At 39.6% G+C, this 15,734-nt stretch overlaps 1 protein-coding gene across 1 annotated transcript; it reads left to right on the forward strand.

The window, feature by feature from the left end:
• The first annotated feature begins 1,083 nt into the window (after positions 1-1,083).
• On the forward strand, positions 1,084-6,758 carry LOC130998623 (uncharacterized). Its single transcript, XM_057924035.1, has 2 exons — positions 1,084-1,180; positions 5,833-6,758. The coding sequence occupies exons 1-2, from the start codon at positions 1,084-1,086 to the stop codon at positions 6,756-6,758; spliced, it is 1,023 nt and encodes a 340-aa protein (XP_057780018.1).
• The last annotated feature ends 8,976 nt before the right edge of the window (positions 6,759-15,734 follow it).

The following is a 15,734-nucleotide window of genomic DNA, read 5'->3' on the forward strand; positions in this document are numbered from 1 at the left end:
CCCAATCTATTGCGACAGCTCCAGTGCTATTGCAATCTCCCAGAATCCACTTCATCACACCAGAGTCAAGCATATTGCTATTCGACATCACTTCATCCGTGATCACGTCGAAAAGAAGAATATCTCTGTGGAATGGATTCCAACTGCTGCTCAGAGAGCGGACTTGCTGACCAAAGCTCTTCCAGAAGAAAGGTTCAACGATCTGTGTGGAAGGATCGGCCTCATCAACCCTGAAGAGTGATGATGTGTTTGAAGATTTTCTCAAACAGTCATGCTGACTGGTGGTCTTCCAACTGCTGTTCAACAACCACTGACGTGGAAAGCAATGAAGTCAAGCGCTCATCTGAAGAAAAGCCATCCTGATGATTCAACCAGGATCAAGTGGTATCGACTGACTACAATGATCAGTCGATCAGTAAGTATTTTTAAAACTTACTATTTAAAATCAGTTATTTCAGTTAAGAGCCTTGAGTTGAAATTCAAAATCTTTCTCTAACTGAGCAGTTTCTTTCAAAACCCTTAACTGATTGTTGGAAAATGGAATATCCGAGAAGGACAAGTATTTTAAAAAGGAAAAATCTGTTTTGATTGAACTTGTCAAAATCTTCTCTAAAAATCTTTCCAACCTGTTGCCTCTATGATAAAATTTATTGAGAACCTCATTGACATGACATAATGCAATGATACCTATCACCTTTTTGAAGCTTCAGTCCCCTGCAGTGACGGCGGACGTGAAAATTTTCTTCAAAAACATTTTTAGGCACAGTCTTCAAAAAACTTTTCATCTTCTTACTTGGTACAAATGTTGTCTATTTATACCATGTTGTCTTCACCCTTTATCTGCATCAACTAATAACTATCCACAGCATTCACTGTGAGAAAAAGTTTCAATCTTTCCAAAGTTGCTGAGAAATTTTGTTCCGACTAAAGGAGAAATCTATGACTGCAAAGTCATGGAGTGGGAGAATGACACTCACATACTTGGTCTTCACCGGACCCTTCCACTGGATCTCAACGTCTCTCCGACGTCAAAGTTTGCTCTACCCTCACTTGTATCCAGCGAAGCGAGTGTCTTCCATCCTCATGCCCGGACCATATGGCTTGAAGTACATGTCTCAAGCAGACGGACTTCACCTGTTCTTCAGGAGAGCTTCTCATCTTTTTGTGAAGCTTCCATGTGGTGCAACAACAATGAGCAGGAGCTCGTTGTCAACCGGCGCAATATCGATAGTGTTAGTCCTCACGATTACCACTGATTCGATTTTTCATCCTCACCTTCTCTTTCCTCCATGTATGACGAGGCGCGTTTTGATCTAATTCTTTCATCACGCCTTACCATGCATTTTCTTCGTTTCTCCTCTCCACCTCTCGCACTCCTCTAATTTTTCCCTTCTCGTCTGTCTCCTCGCTCTCTGGATTGTATGTATAGCTGTATCTCATGATTATCTCTAAGATGCTATGCATACTTTCCTTTCCTTCACTTTGCTCTTCTTCATCTCTCCGTCTCCATCACTTCTCCGTCTTCCTTTCTCATCTCTCTACCTCTCCACTGGCGTCTTCTTTCTTCTGCATCTCTGGACTCACCCTATTCTCGAATCTTCTCAAGAGCTTCTGAGACTAGGAGTTGGGTACCATCTGATCATAGCTTCCATCATCAGCTCTCTTTTTGATGTTGCCAAAAAGGGGGAAAGTCATAAGTCAGAGAGAAACCTTCCCTAAGGTTGCTCATGTCCCTTCTTTTTTGACTGAAGATGAGACAGCAAAGGATCACCAGAAGTTGTAAGGACGACGTTCCAGTAAAGACCTCAACTCAACGGAAAACAAGTGAGAGTGGAACAAGCTTAGGAACATGAAGACACGAAGACAGAAGATGAAGATCAAGAAGTTCAAAGGCGCAGCCAAGCAGACTGCTGGAGTCCATGGGTTTCCCATGTTGTTTTTGTTTTTCTTTTTACTCCAATGTAAGTTTCGCTCTGTACCCTGACTGATGGCTTATCAGTCCTTTATTAATGAAAAGAACTTCTTTTTGATCTCAACCTGAAGACAATGACTCTTTGTCCAGGCTCTGATTATGTTTTTCTGTCTTGTCTTGTTCTGTTTTAGAACGGTTTCGTTCTTAACTCTAAGTACAAGTTTTTAGGTTCTATTGTTAAGGGGGAACTGTCTTCACCCCAGTTTTAGAACTTGTGCTGTGATTCAGTCTTTTTGTTGTCTAGAACTGCTGTATGGTTTTGGCATCATCAAAAAGGGGGAAATTGTTGGGAACCTTGTGGAATATCCTAATCCTTGTTTTGATGATACCAAAATTCATAGGTCTTAATTGTAATAGACTAGAACAGTTTTGAACTCAAGTGTTAGAGTTCGTTTCTAGTTTAGTATGCGGTTCTAAAGACTGAAGATTGAAGGACGAATGACTGAAGACTGAAGACTGAAGATACCAACTGAAGTATCAGTTGAAGAATTAGTTTGGAACTGATTACTCAATGCGTGCCACAAACTGATACTAAAGTCAAGTATCAGTTGAACATTCTTCCTCGGACTGATCGTCCAACGTTCAAAGGAAGCCACGTAATCACAAGAGTACAGCCGCATTAAATGCAGAGATCTCAGGATCTTATCTCTCTAGAGGTCATTCCTATTTGGTGGTTACTTTAGCAGAGACGTCACATCTCCTGTCCCTCAAGAGAGCCGTTTCCACCAAACAAGGAACCTCGAAGATTGAAGCCTCAACCCAAATTCGAATTGCTCTCCAACGGAAGAATTCTTGAGGACGTTCTACGCCAATGGATCTATTCAAGAGTTCTCCTACAAATAGCGCTCGAGGATCACTTCAACCTTCACCGATTCAACGACATAAGCTGAAGCTCTGCCAAAATTGCTACTCAGCCTAAAGCTCAACCTCCCCAAAGCATGAATCGAAGAAGAGAATTCCAAAGCCAAAATCAGTCACTGCTGATTACATACATTCTCTTAGACCTTAGGCAAACCTCTGTTTACCCAGAAGCCAGGTCAAACTTGCTACAAAGAACTTGTTCTTTGCAGTATAGTTGGCACTCGTTCAAACCTCCTTTCCAAAAGAAAGATTTGAGTGTTTTGAGTGATTCGGAGTTCAGAAAGGTTTCTGACTCTGAGAGTCTTAGCGCGGGTTGTGCTAAGCAAGAGAAATCCGACACGAGTGAAGTGTGGGTACTGAAGAAGGGTTTTCTTCAGTGGTACGGTTGTGTGCACCCGGCAAGCACACGGTTTGGTTTGCAGTGCACCTGTTAAGCACTTGCGGAGTGGATTGTTGGTCTGATCAACCGACCGTGGATGTAGGAAAGGGTTTTTCCGAACCACGTAAAAGTCTCTGTGTTGTTTACAGCTTTCAGTTTTACATTCCTACTTGTGTTGTTTCAATTGATAAACTGAATACTGAATAACTGCAAAGAGAAACCTAAGACCAACAACGTGCTCAACCGAGGCTATTGCGAAATAAAGTTTAATTTTCGTTGCGTATGATATCAGTCTGACTGATCTATCTTTTGATAGTCAGGAAGAGTGTTATCATCTCTATTTTGGCAAACTCGACTGAAGCCCATAAGTGCATCAGTTAAGTTCCAGTAACTTAACTGATAACTCCTTACTGAAGAGCCTTCAGTATCAGTCGTCAACCTTGTTTGGTCAAAACTGCTTTCAGTTAACAGGCGTCTGTGTTTGCATGTAAAGTTTCGTTTAGATCTCTATCTTGAGATCTCTTTCTTTGAGGAAAAAAAATAGCCCATAGGTGTATTCCCCCATTCCTACTTGTGTTGTTTCAATTGATAAACTGAATACTGAATAACTGCAAAGAGAAACCTAAGACCAACAACGTGCTCAACCGAGGGTATTGCGAAATAAAGTTTAATTTCCGTTGTGTATGATATCAGTCTGACTGATCTATCTTTTGATAGTCAGGAAGAGTGTTATCATCTCTATTTTGGCAAACTCGACTGAAGCCCATAAGTGCATCAGTTAAGTTCCAGCAACTTAACTGATAACTCCTTACTGAAGAGCTTTCAGTATCAGTCGTCAACCTTGTTTGGTCAAAACTGCTTTCAGTTAACAGGCGTCTGTGTTTGCATGTAAAGTTTCGTTTAGATCTCTATCTTGAGATCTCTTTCTTTGAGGAAAAATAATTAGCCCATATGTGTATTCCCCCCCCATACAACTATTCGAGACCCCCGGGACCTAACAATTTACTTTATTATTATTTGATATTTATATATTTTGATTTTATTTTAATTTAAAATTCTATACCTTAATTATTTAATACTCCATCCGTCCACAAAAAATAGTTCATTTTTGTTATTTTGGGATGTCCACAAAAATTAATTTCTTTCCATTTTTGGAAACTATCTATTACATGGTGGGCCCTAATCTCCACTTACAATACAATTAATTATCATTATAAAACACTACTTTTAAGTAGGCTCATTTCTTCACTCACAATACAATAACTATTTTTATTAAAACTCGTGTTTCCACCTTTAGGACTATTTTTGGTGGATGAATGGAGTATAACAAATTAAATCGACTTTATAATTATAAATAATGATTAAAATTACATTGAAAAAAAAAATTAAAATTACATTAATTGAAAGTATATAAATATAATATTTCAAATTAATATTACTTAATTGTAAACATCTGTGGCATTAAATTGTGCCCAAATATATTGTGTGAAATCATGTTGAAGCTGGAAATGAGCTTGTTTATTTTTTAAATCAGTTGTGAATTTGGAGATAATTTTCAAATGCTTCCCAATTATTACTATCCATTGGTATTGGTTGTTGAGGAGTTGCATCTTCTTCATACCAGTTCATTAATTCTTCACCGTCATCCTCAATGATCATGTTATGCTAAAAAAAATATACATTGAGCATTATATTGCGGAGGTCTTCCCTGAAATAACATCGCGCGGGATTTCGATTTACTTTCTAACGAGCTTGTAGCACTCCAAACGTTTGAAGATGGAAATATTTGAAAGATGCGTGAAGAATGAAAAAAAATGAAGGAATATATATATATATATATATATATATATATATATATATATATATATATGGGAGGGCTACAGTGAAAACACTTCTTAAAATATAAATATAAACGTTTTTTAATGTACGAATTTTATCCAACAGGGTTACGAATCGTGAAAAATAAATTTTTGCTACCTTTGGGATTCGAACCCAGGACCACGAATTCATTTAAAAGGGTTACGAATCAACCGTAGATCTTGATGATCTAAGGGCTAAAAATTGTTTATATTTTATATTTTAAGAAGTGTTTTTATTTTAGCTCTCCCCTATATATATATATATATATATAAATTGAAATTAAACGTTATGTATTAGACGTTATATAAAATTTAGCCGTTAGATATAAAATAATTAGAGCAATTACAACCATTAAAATTAGTCGTTTAGCATTACTACAAAGCAATAAAAAGGAAAAAGCCAATCAATCGAAAAATAAATGAAAAAGAAGAAAAGAAAAAAATGAAAATAAAAAGCAATCACTGCATGAAAATGAAAGAATCCAAAATCAATAAAACCTATTTACATGTATTCTAAAAAAGACCTATGTTCCCTAGGTTTCTCTAGGGTTTTCGTTCTCTAGGTTTTCTAGGGTTTTGTCACTCTCACGAGTTTTGGTTCGAGTTTCTCTTCTCGTGTCGACGGCTTCTTTGCGTCTTTTGTTTTGTGTCTTCCTTTTCCCTCTCCCTCTCTCATCTACTGTTTTTTAGCTTCTGAGCTTTCTCTCGTGCTGATCGATGCGTGGTTTGCACCTACTTCTTGGTTTTTTGTGTTTTCACAGGTAAGGAATTTGGTGGATCTTCGAAGGATCATGGGTACGCAACTAGGCCGAAAGAGCGTACTGCAAATGAGGCCGAAATTCTCCAGATCCCAGGGGATCTATGGAATGAGGGAGATAAATCTGAACAAGCTTCACATGATCTTGTGGGGCGTCTGATATGCCCGAAACCCTCAAATGGCTTTCATCTTCTCGAAATAATGAAGAAATCGTGGAAAACAAAAGGAGAGTTTATTGCCCGTGAATGGAAAAAGAATCTGTACCTATTCTCGTTTGCCAACCAAGAGGATAGGGAATGGGTTATTCAGCATCAGCCATGGCATTTTGATGGCTATTTGTTTGCTATAGCCCCCCTGGATGGAGCGATACAGCCCTCGTATATTCAAATCACAAAGTGTAATTTATGGGTTAGGGTTTACGATCTCTCGATGAGGTGTCTAAATCCAGTTATTCTGAGAAATATTGTGGCTCAAGTAGGAAATGTGGTGGAGGTTGACACGAAAGCAAACTTCTCTGGTTGTTTTGCCCGATTCAGAGTTGAATTGGATATCACGACACCTCTCATGCACGACATCACTATCTACTTTGGTGGAAAGAATCTATGGATACCTTTGAAATATGAGAATTTGCCTACATTCTGTTACAAATGTGGAGTTATGGGTCATCATACACGTGCTTGCGAGAAAGAATTAGAGGATGATGATTCAGGAAAACAATTTGAAGATCTTCTCTGCGGCCCTAACCTCAAAGCCTCTCCCCTCAAACGCATCCGCCCGCCTGTCATAAATAGCTCGCTTCCTCATAATAACCAACCCAAATCAACCTACCCTCACCCAAACTCCAAAGAAAACTGGCCAAATCTCCCTCACTCACGACGCCCGAGGCCCCCCTCTCTATCTTTCAACCTCCCCGTCGGAAAACCATGCTAAATCCTCTCCATCAGAACCCCATAACCTTCCTCCACACACTCCTAAAATTCTTGTCACAAATGCTATTCAGCGACAAAACCAACTTCAGCCCGAAAACACACCAACTATACCTGATGCTCTTCCCATCCAGTTCCAATAGAAACACAAACCTGTCGCTACTACCTCTATCTACCAACCATCCGACCCTCGTTGCCTCGTCTTAAAGAAGCGGAACAAGGCTCAAACTTTCTCTAAACTATCAGTTCCTAACCCGTTACCAGCAGCCACGATAGCCAACAGTTCCAAAGCTCAGCCAGATAATTCTACAGCTCATTTCACTCCAACTCAGGATCTCTTTAAGTTCATTCAGATCAAATATCCTCCAAATCACGTTGACACCCAGCCTATTGCCCAAAAAAAGAAGTAGACCCTCCTCTTCCGCAATCCTCTGCCAAATTCTACCATTAACAATGTTCTGATTGATCAAATTCAGAAACGTCTCAAGACTAGCATAGTTATGTCTGATTCCTCCTCAAATGCGTCATCGGCGGAGATTGCTTCAGAGCAATCTCGCTGGGCACAATGAATTGCATCATGTGGAATTGTCGGGCTTGGGAACCAGTCGACAATTCGTCAACTTGTTTGGCTTGCCAAACACAAGCAACCTGAATTGGTCTTTCTCTTGGAAACCAAGATATGTAAAGATGAATGAGCTCCGATTATTGCTTCTGTGGGTTTGGATAACAGTTTTGTGGTGAATTGTGATAGTTTGGCTAAAGGGCGGATGGGGTGGACTCTGTTTACTATGGTCTGAAAACATCTCTATCAAAATCAAATCAGCGTCTGGTCATCACATTTTGGCCTCGATGGATGATCAGAGTAATCCCCCTTGGGATTTCTGTGGGTTCTATGGCTGGAGTAACATCACTGATCATCACCTCTCGTGGGACCTCTTACGATCTGTTGCGACCCAAGTGGATGTTAGATAGATTTGTAGGGGTGTAATGACCCGACTTTTAATTGGGGATTAAAATCTTCTAATGACTGATTAAGGATTTATTATGATAATTAGGGTTCAGCATCCATTAATAAAATACGGACTTATATGAATTTGATGAGTTATATACGTGATGATTTATTTTTTTTATTTTTATTTTTATTTTCAGTGGACGATGCACTCAAAATATATATTTTGAGTCCATTAATTTATTAATGAGGAATTTGGCTTTTATGTATTAACGTATTTATACGAGTTTCGACTACATAATTATTGAATTGGGCTCAAGAGTTTATTTAATTATTCTACTTTGATTGCAAGCTCAAACGAATGATGGACTTATATGTAACAAGGGATTCTATGAAATTGGGCCTATTTATATTATGAGTTGATTAAGGTGTAAATATCTAGATATTTTAGTTAAGTAAGCTTAAGGATACATGGCCATTTTTCATCCACCAATCTCATTTCTTTCTTTAAAGCCAACCCCACCACTTCACCATTTCTCAATTCTGCAGTCCCAAATTTCACACAGCAAGTTAAGGTAAGAAAATGAGGATAATTCATCTATTTCAATTCCTTTTTCACACACTTAATTTCCTAACCTTTGTGATATTCAAATCTGCAGAGGCTAATATCCACCTATTCAAGGTATTCGCCCTTTGTTTTAATTTTCAGAGAACCAACGGACAATCACCAAAACGTTTACATATGTACACATACAAACTGAAATTGCAGATTTTAAACTACAGGAAAAGATATTCAGATGTTACAAGCAATTGTTATATATGATAATTACAGTTTGAGAATGATATGTGCTAAGAAAAATCCTATGCTATTTTGTGAACTGAATTGTGGCTTGAACCCTGCTGTGTGTGTGAGTCAAGGTCAGGGGACGGCAGCCGCGGTGGCTGCCGGCGGTCGACGGTCGGCGACGGAGTCGCGGTGGCTTCCGATCTGCCAAAGAGGGGGAAAAGGAGATGAGTATTTCAGATTTTTAATTTAGAAAATGGAAAAAGGGGGAAAATAGAAAAGGAAGAAATTAGGGCTTACCTTAGGGCTGCCGGTCGATGGAAGCAGTGGCGGTGGTGGCTCCGGCCTTCGGCTGGAGAAGATGAACCAGGCGCGGCGGCGGATCTGCCGCGAGGATGAGGGAGCAGGTGGCGGCCCGGCGATGGCGGCACACCGCGGTGGTGGTGTCTGCTGCGCCTGGGTCCAGCGGCCAAGAGAGCGAGAGAGATAGAGGAGAAGAGAGGGGGAAAGAGTTCAGGGAGAGAGGAGAGGGGCCGACGCCGGCCTCCGTCCGGCGGGCACCGCCGTCGGGTCGGCGGCGGCAGAGCACCGAGAGAGAGAGAGTGGTGAGATGTGGGCTGATGTGTGTGTGTTTGAAGGTGTTTTAATGTGTGTGTGTGTTTAGGTTGAGAATTGAGTGGGCCTTGGGCTTCAATATCTGTTGGGCTTTTTTTTTAATTGTGTGATTTAATTGACTGATGGGCCTTTCCTTATTTATTGGGCTCGACCCATATAAAAAAATATGATGGACTTAATTTATTTAATTAACTTGGGCTTATATTCATTTAAATTATTTGAGCTTTTATTTATTAACTTAAATTGAGCTTGATTAATTTAATTACATATGAACCTTTAAATTAATTATATAAATGGAGTCTTTTATTCGATTATTTATAAGTGGACTTTAAAACGGAATATTTTTGAGTTAAATTCTTATTTATTGAATTCTTTTCAAATAACTTATTATGGACTATTTGAAAAGGATTAAATTGTTTTATGTATGAGAAAGCATGATCTATGATAATATAATTTGTCTATGTGATATTATATGATTTGTTATTAAATGACGGAATATCTGGCTTGATGGCATGAGTAGAACGAGTTATGATTGATGCGCATATTGACGTTCGAATAAGTTTCGAACCTAAATGTTAGTTATGTGATAATTGTTTTGAGTTTAAGGTTTTGAACGAGACAAGATTAATATGGATGCTAGAACCCTAAAATCATTAAAAATGAGATAGTTTAGTTTAGAGGTCTATCTTCCTTTCTTTCACGACTTCTTCTCAAACTTATCGATTCTTCGTCAATAAAGGTCCAGGCGGGAAGTGATAGCTAAAGAGGGAAGTAACTCTACGCCCGTTGTGGGAACGAATAAGGTGGGCTTTCTTAAAACACGTATATAGAGATCCCCTGCATACAGGCCTCTTATACGAAATGAAATGAATGACATGATATAACTGTAATATTTTAAATGGTAAATGGTTCTTATTAAATGAAATGTTTATGGAAATGATTAAATGGTTCTTATGAAAGGAAAGGAAATGTTTATGAAATGATTGCCTGCCAAAAATGTTTATGTTTTATGTATGTATCCTATCTGTGTTGGTTCGCCAACTATAAAGGAAATCGAATTCGGACCCTATGCTAGACGAAGGTTTGCTAGTAAGGGTTAACGTGTACACTCATGGAGACTGTGTGTCGCTTGCGACCGGTCTTAGCGTCCGTGGAAGGAGGCCTCCTTCCCGGCGTGTAAAAGGAACAGATATGGATCATATAGACTGAAAATGGGATGCGCATCCAACTTTATGAAATGAAAGAAAATGTTTAGTAAGCACGGGTCCTTCAAGTAAAACCCTGTGTGTTACTGTTGGCAGTACAATAAATGATATAAAATGTTATATTTCCGGCATATGTTCACTGAGTATTTTTACTCAGCCCTGCATGTTGTTTTCCCTAATGTGCAGGTTGAGCGGGTGATGGAATGGAGTGGAGTTGAGCGGATGTACCTTTTGACATAGAACAGTAATGTAACCTTGAGTATACATCTTCATATGTATAACTCACACGTATTTCCGCTGCAAGATACTCTGATTAAGCTAATGTTTTATTTCATGTATGATACTCTTTTGTTGGGTAATCCACTTTGACGGGCCTTCCCGAACAAACGTCTTGTATTTGCCCAAGTGATCAGTTATGATCCTAGTGTTATATAAATAAATGTCTCTTTTCGTAAAATGTTTGATTGTTAAGTAAATGCCCCTTTCTTTCCCCGCTTCTTAATCCCCTTCCCGAGTCATAACCCCGGTTAAGCCATCCTTAGGGATTGCGGGCTGTGACAAGGAGTCATTTTAATGAGACTATGTTTCATTATGAAAATAAGGGTGGCAATGCTAAGGCTGATGCTCGAATTATGGCATTCCGAGATGTGGTGGATCTTTGTCACCTTGTGGATTTGGGTTATACGGGAGACCCCTATATATGGACAAACAACCAGAGTGGTGGAGATAACATTTTGGAATGCCTTGACCGTGCGTTTAGTAATAAGGCATGGATTGATGTTTTTTTGGGTTTTGAAGTGTCTCATCTACTTCGCAAGTCGAGCGACCACTGTCCGCTTTTACTTTCTCTTACTCGTGTGGAAAAGGAGATTCAGAATTGGCAAAAACCTTTTAGATTCGTATCCAAGTGGTTCAGAGACGAGAGGTGCACAGAGCTTTATGACAGTTTATGGGAATATGGTGGTTTGGTGAATTCGGCGAAAGACTTCAGTGGTAAGCTCATGGGTATGGGTGTTGTGTTAAAAAAATTAGGATAAGATGGAATTTGGCAAGGTCAGGAGAAAATGCGCTAATCTTAGATGTGATCTGGAGAAGCTGCAGAAATCCACTCTTGAGGCTACAACGAAGGAGCAGCAGCGTCAGATAGAAGGAGAGTTGGATGAGTTGATGCAGAAAGAAGAAATTATGTCGCGACAAAGGTCGCGAGCTGATTGGCTCGTCGAGGGCGATAGAAACACAAGCTTTTTCCATAAGATTGCAGAGGGGAGGAAACAGCGCTATTTCATTCGTGAAATTATAAACTCGGATGGCTCAGTTGTTCGTAAACATGCGGAGATGGAGAAAGTCTTTAGGTCCCATTTCAGCTCGCTCTTTACGGCTGGAACTACCCATGATCTTATGGAGGTTCTCAATTCCATTCAACCTGTAGTCACGGATAACATGAACAGGTGTCTTAATAATGGTGCTTGTCCTGCCCCATTAATTCTACTTTTATTTGCTTGATCCCTAAGAAAAAGAAGAGCTTTACTCCTGCTGATTTTCGCCCCATTAGTCTTTGTAATGTTGTCTATAAGTTGGTCTCTAAGGTGATTACTAATCGTCTTAAGTCTTTTATTCTTTCTATCATAAATGAGAGTCAGTCTGCTTTGTGCCGGGTCATCAGATTACCGATAATGCTCTACTTGCTTTTGAGATCTTTCACATGATGAAATTGAATAAAGCTCGTGCTCGTGGTGTTTTTTCTTTTAAATTGGATATGGCGAAAGCTTATGATAGGGTTGAGTGGAGTTTCCTTGAGTTGATGTTGAGCCGTTTGGGTTTTCATGATGGTTTTGTGAACCTTATTAAGAGATGCGTGTCTACTGTTTCCTTCCGTGTTCTTGTTAATGGTTTTCTAGATGATTTGTTTGTGCCTAGTCGTGGTTTAAGGCAAGCGGATCCTTTATCCCCTTTCTTGTTTCTTTTTTGCGCGGAAGCTCTTTCTGGCCCTCTCCGCACGACGGAAACAAACAATCTATTGCACATGGCCCGGATTTGTCGCTCAGCTCCAAGTGTGAGTCACCTACTGTTCGCTGATGACTGCATTATTTTTGGGCGAGCAAATTCTGTAGAGATTGAGGTGGTGAAGGAGGTCTTGATGCAGTACGAAAGTGTCTCTAGGCAAAAGGTCAGTTTGGAGAAATCAACTATTAATTTCAGTTGTGGTGTGCCTAAGGATCTGAGAGAATTACTTGCGATTCTGTTGGGAGTCAACAACGTTCTTCAGCACGGCAGATACCTTGGAATCCCGAGCACTGTAGGCAGATCCAAAACAAAAATATTTCAAATGTTGGCGGATAGAACGAGGAAAAAATCTAAAGACTGGAAGAGACGCTTCCTATCAGGGGCTTGCAAGACGGTTCTTATCAAATCGGTGCTCCAATCTATTCCCACATATCTAATGAGCTGCTTTGCTCTTCCTGAGCAAAATTGCCAAATACTCAATAGCATCGCTGTGAGTTTTTTTTTTGGGACAAAAAAAAAGACGAGCGACGTATTCATTGGAGAAGTTGGAAGAGGTTGTGTCAACCCAAGTGTGAAGGTGGTCTTGGCTTCCGTGAGATTAGTTTGTTCAACCAAGCCATGTTGGCTAAACAATCACGGCGCATACTTCATGGTGGTGAATATCTTTTGAGTCGATCATTAAAAGCCCGCTACTTTCCTAGGACCGATATCCTCCTAGCTAAAAAGCCCCATAACCCATCTTTTACATGGAAAAGCTTGTTAGTAGGGAGAGATCTTTTATTGGAAGGAGTAGCTTGGAAGATTGGTAATGGAGAACGAATACGTGTTGGGCGAGATCCTTGGTTGACGGATGGTGTTGGTCGCTTTTATACTGCATGTGTGCCGGAAGAATGGAAAGAGGTTAGGGTGCAGGAGCTTATGTTTCCAGATTCTTACGCTTGGGATTGGGACAAGATTGATTATCTATTACAAACTGATAAGAGGAGACTTTTCCCTACTCTTGCTTGCCCCTCTGAGAAAGTTGATACTCCGATTTGGCTACATGGTAAGTTTAACTCTTATTTTGTGAGATCGAGTTGTATGGTGGCCTGTTCCTTAGCTAAATGAAATGAGGCGTCCTCTTCCTCCTCCACTCTCGACCCTCTTTGGCATTGGATTTTGGGGACTGGAAGTTATACCGAAGGTTAAACACTTTTTGTGGCGTTGCCTTGCGGAGGCGATTCCTTCGGCTCAAACTCTTCGAGGTAGAGTGATCAATGTTGATTCGATGTGTAGAAGATGTGGCGTGTGTGTTGAATCTGTCGAACACACCATTCGGGACTGTTCCTAGGCGTCTTTTCTGTGGGCTGCCTCCCCGCCCTTCAGGGAACAATGTCGGGAGCTCCATTGCAAGTTGGTTCGATAGTATCCGGAATATCACCCAAAGTGAATATCATAATCTGTTTGCATCAATCGCTTGGGTTGCATGGTATGCTAGAAATATACTGCTCTTCCAAAATAAGATTCTCTCCCACAAAGAGTGTTTGGCAATCGCGCTCAGGGCACTCCGGCCCTCTCAAGCGATCGTGGCCCCCCTACAAGTTCCTTCAAGGAGGGTGTTCTGCACTAGGGAAGAATATTTCAAGGTCTCTGGGGATGCAGCTGTTATGGTGGGTGTTGGAGTGGGATTCGGAGCTGTGATTACCGACAAGAATGGTGATGTTATGAGCTGTTGTTACGGTTTCATGCAGGGTCCTTTGAATGCCGAAGAAGGAGAGGCTCCGGTGGCTTTTCATGGGGTGCAACTGATTGCCAAAATCTTTACTGGCGACTGATTAATCGCAGTGACGATCTCTCTTACATTGGTGACACCACTTCAAATGCCCTCTCAATTTCTAATAGTTTCCGGAGGTGTGCGTTCAGCTGGACAAGACGAGAAGGAAACGCCATGATAGATCACCTCGCTAAATTTGCTTTATCCAATCGTGTTATGTTTTCCGTTTCTGAGGCTTTCCCTCATGTTCAAACTCTGATTTTGAGTTTTAATATATGCTTCCTTTGGTTCTAAAAAAAAAAAAAAAATCCAAAATCAGCCGCAAAGAAAAAAAAAAGATAAAAAATATAAAAAAGAAAATAAAAAGGCCTGCAAGTGTCAGGTTAAAGTTGGGTGCGAATTTGAAATTAGTTTCCTCAATTTCGATTCCGAAAATCAAATATTTTCTTCATGTAGTTCTTAAAATACTAATTTTTTTTAGGGTAAGTAATTGTAAAACAGTATTTTTATGAAGAATGTAGACCTAGTTCAAAATACAAACATCCGGCGTAGATTATATATTATTGACAAGATATGAAAAGTTACATCCAAAGTATTATTATTATTATTATTATTATTATTATTATTATTATTATTATTATTATTATTATTATTATTATTATTATTAGATAAGTAATTTTAAGACTGCATGACGGTGGACTCGAACCCAAAATCCCAAGTCTTGGACATTATTAAGGGGGGTGTATTCGTTCAGGATTTTAATAGATTTCTGCAGACTTTTAAAATCTGGGTGTATTCGTTCAAGACTTTTAAAAGTCTATGAAAATCTAGAGGTATTCGTTCAAGACTTTTAAAATTCTATATAATCCAGACGTATTCGTTTCAGACTTTTAAAAATCTATGAAAATCTAGAGGTATTTAAAAATCTATGGATTTTAAAATTGGACTGATTTTCATTGATTTTATTCAAAAAATACACATGAACAAATCAGACCTCCGACCACGAGAATTTAAAAGTCTTCAAATTTCAGCGCCGGCTGGGTTCCAGCGGCCGCGGCTCGAAGAAGCCAGCGATCGCTGGCACCCAACGGTCGCTGGGTCCGGTAAAAGGAAGAATTGGTTGCCCGGCTCTGTAAATACTGAATTGTTATTTAAATTGAAAGTTTTCTTTATCAAGATATACTTCCGCCGCCGTACCACTCATGTTTTTCTTGATGGGTTAAGGATGTATATCTACTGAAAGTTTTTCTTTGAATTGAAAAGTTCCAATTAAGCCGTAGAAGCAAATAATGGAATTGATATGTGTTGGGAACTTAATGAAATATCTTTATCCTTGTTTTGATGATACCAAAATCAATAGGTTTTGTTTGTAATAGACTAGAACTGTTTGAACTCAAGTGTTAGAGTTCTTTTTCTAGTTTAGTTGTTGTTCTGAAGACTGAAGAACGAAGGACTGAAGACTGAAGTTGCCGAATGAAGCATCAGTCGAAGAATTAATTTTTAACTGATTACTTAAATATGTGCCACGTGGAATCAACGGACTGATACTAAAGTCAAGTATCAGTTAAACATTCTTCCTCGGACCGAACCTCCAACGTTCAAAGGAAGCCACGCACTCCAGAAGTACAGCCGCATTAAATACAGAGATATCAGGATCGTCCTTTCTCTGC

This window comes from Salvia miltiorrhiza, chromosome 8 (assembly GCF_028751815.1).
Source record: "Salvia miltiorrhiza cultivar Shanhuang (shh) chromosome 8, IMPLAD_Smil_shh, whole genome shotgun sequence".
NCBI lineage: Eukaryota > Viridiplantae > Streptophyta > Magnoliopsida > Lamiales > Lamiaceae > Salvia > Salvia miltiorrhiza.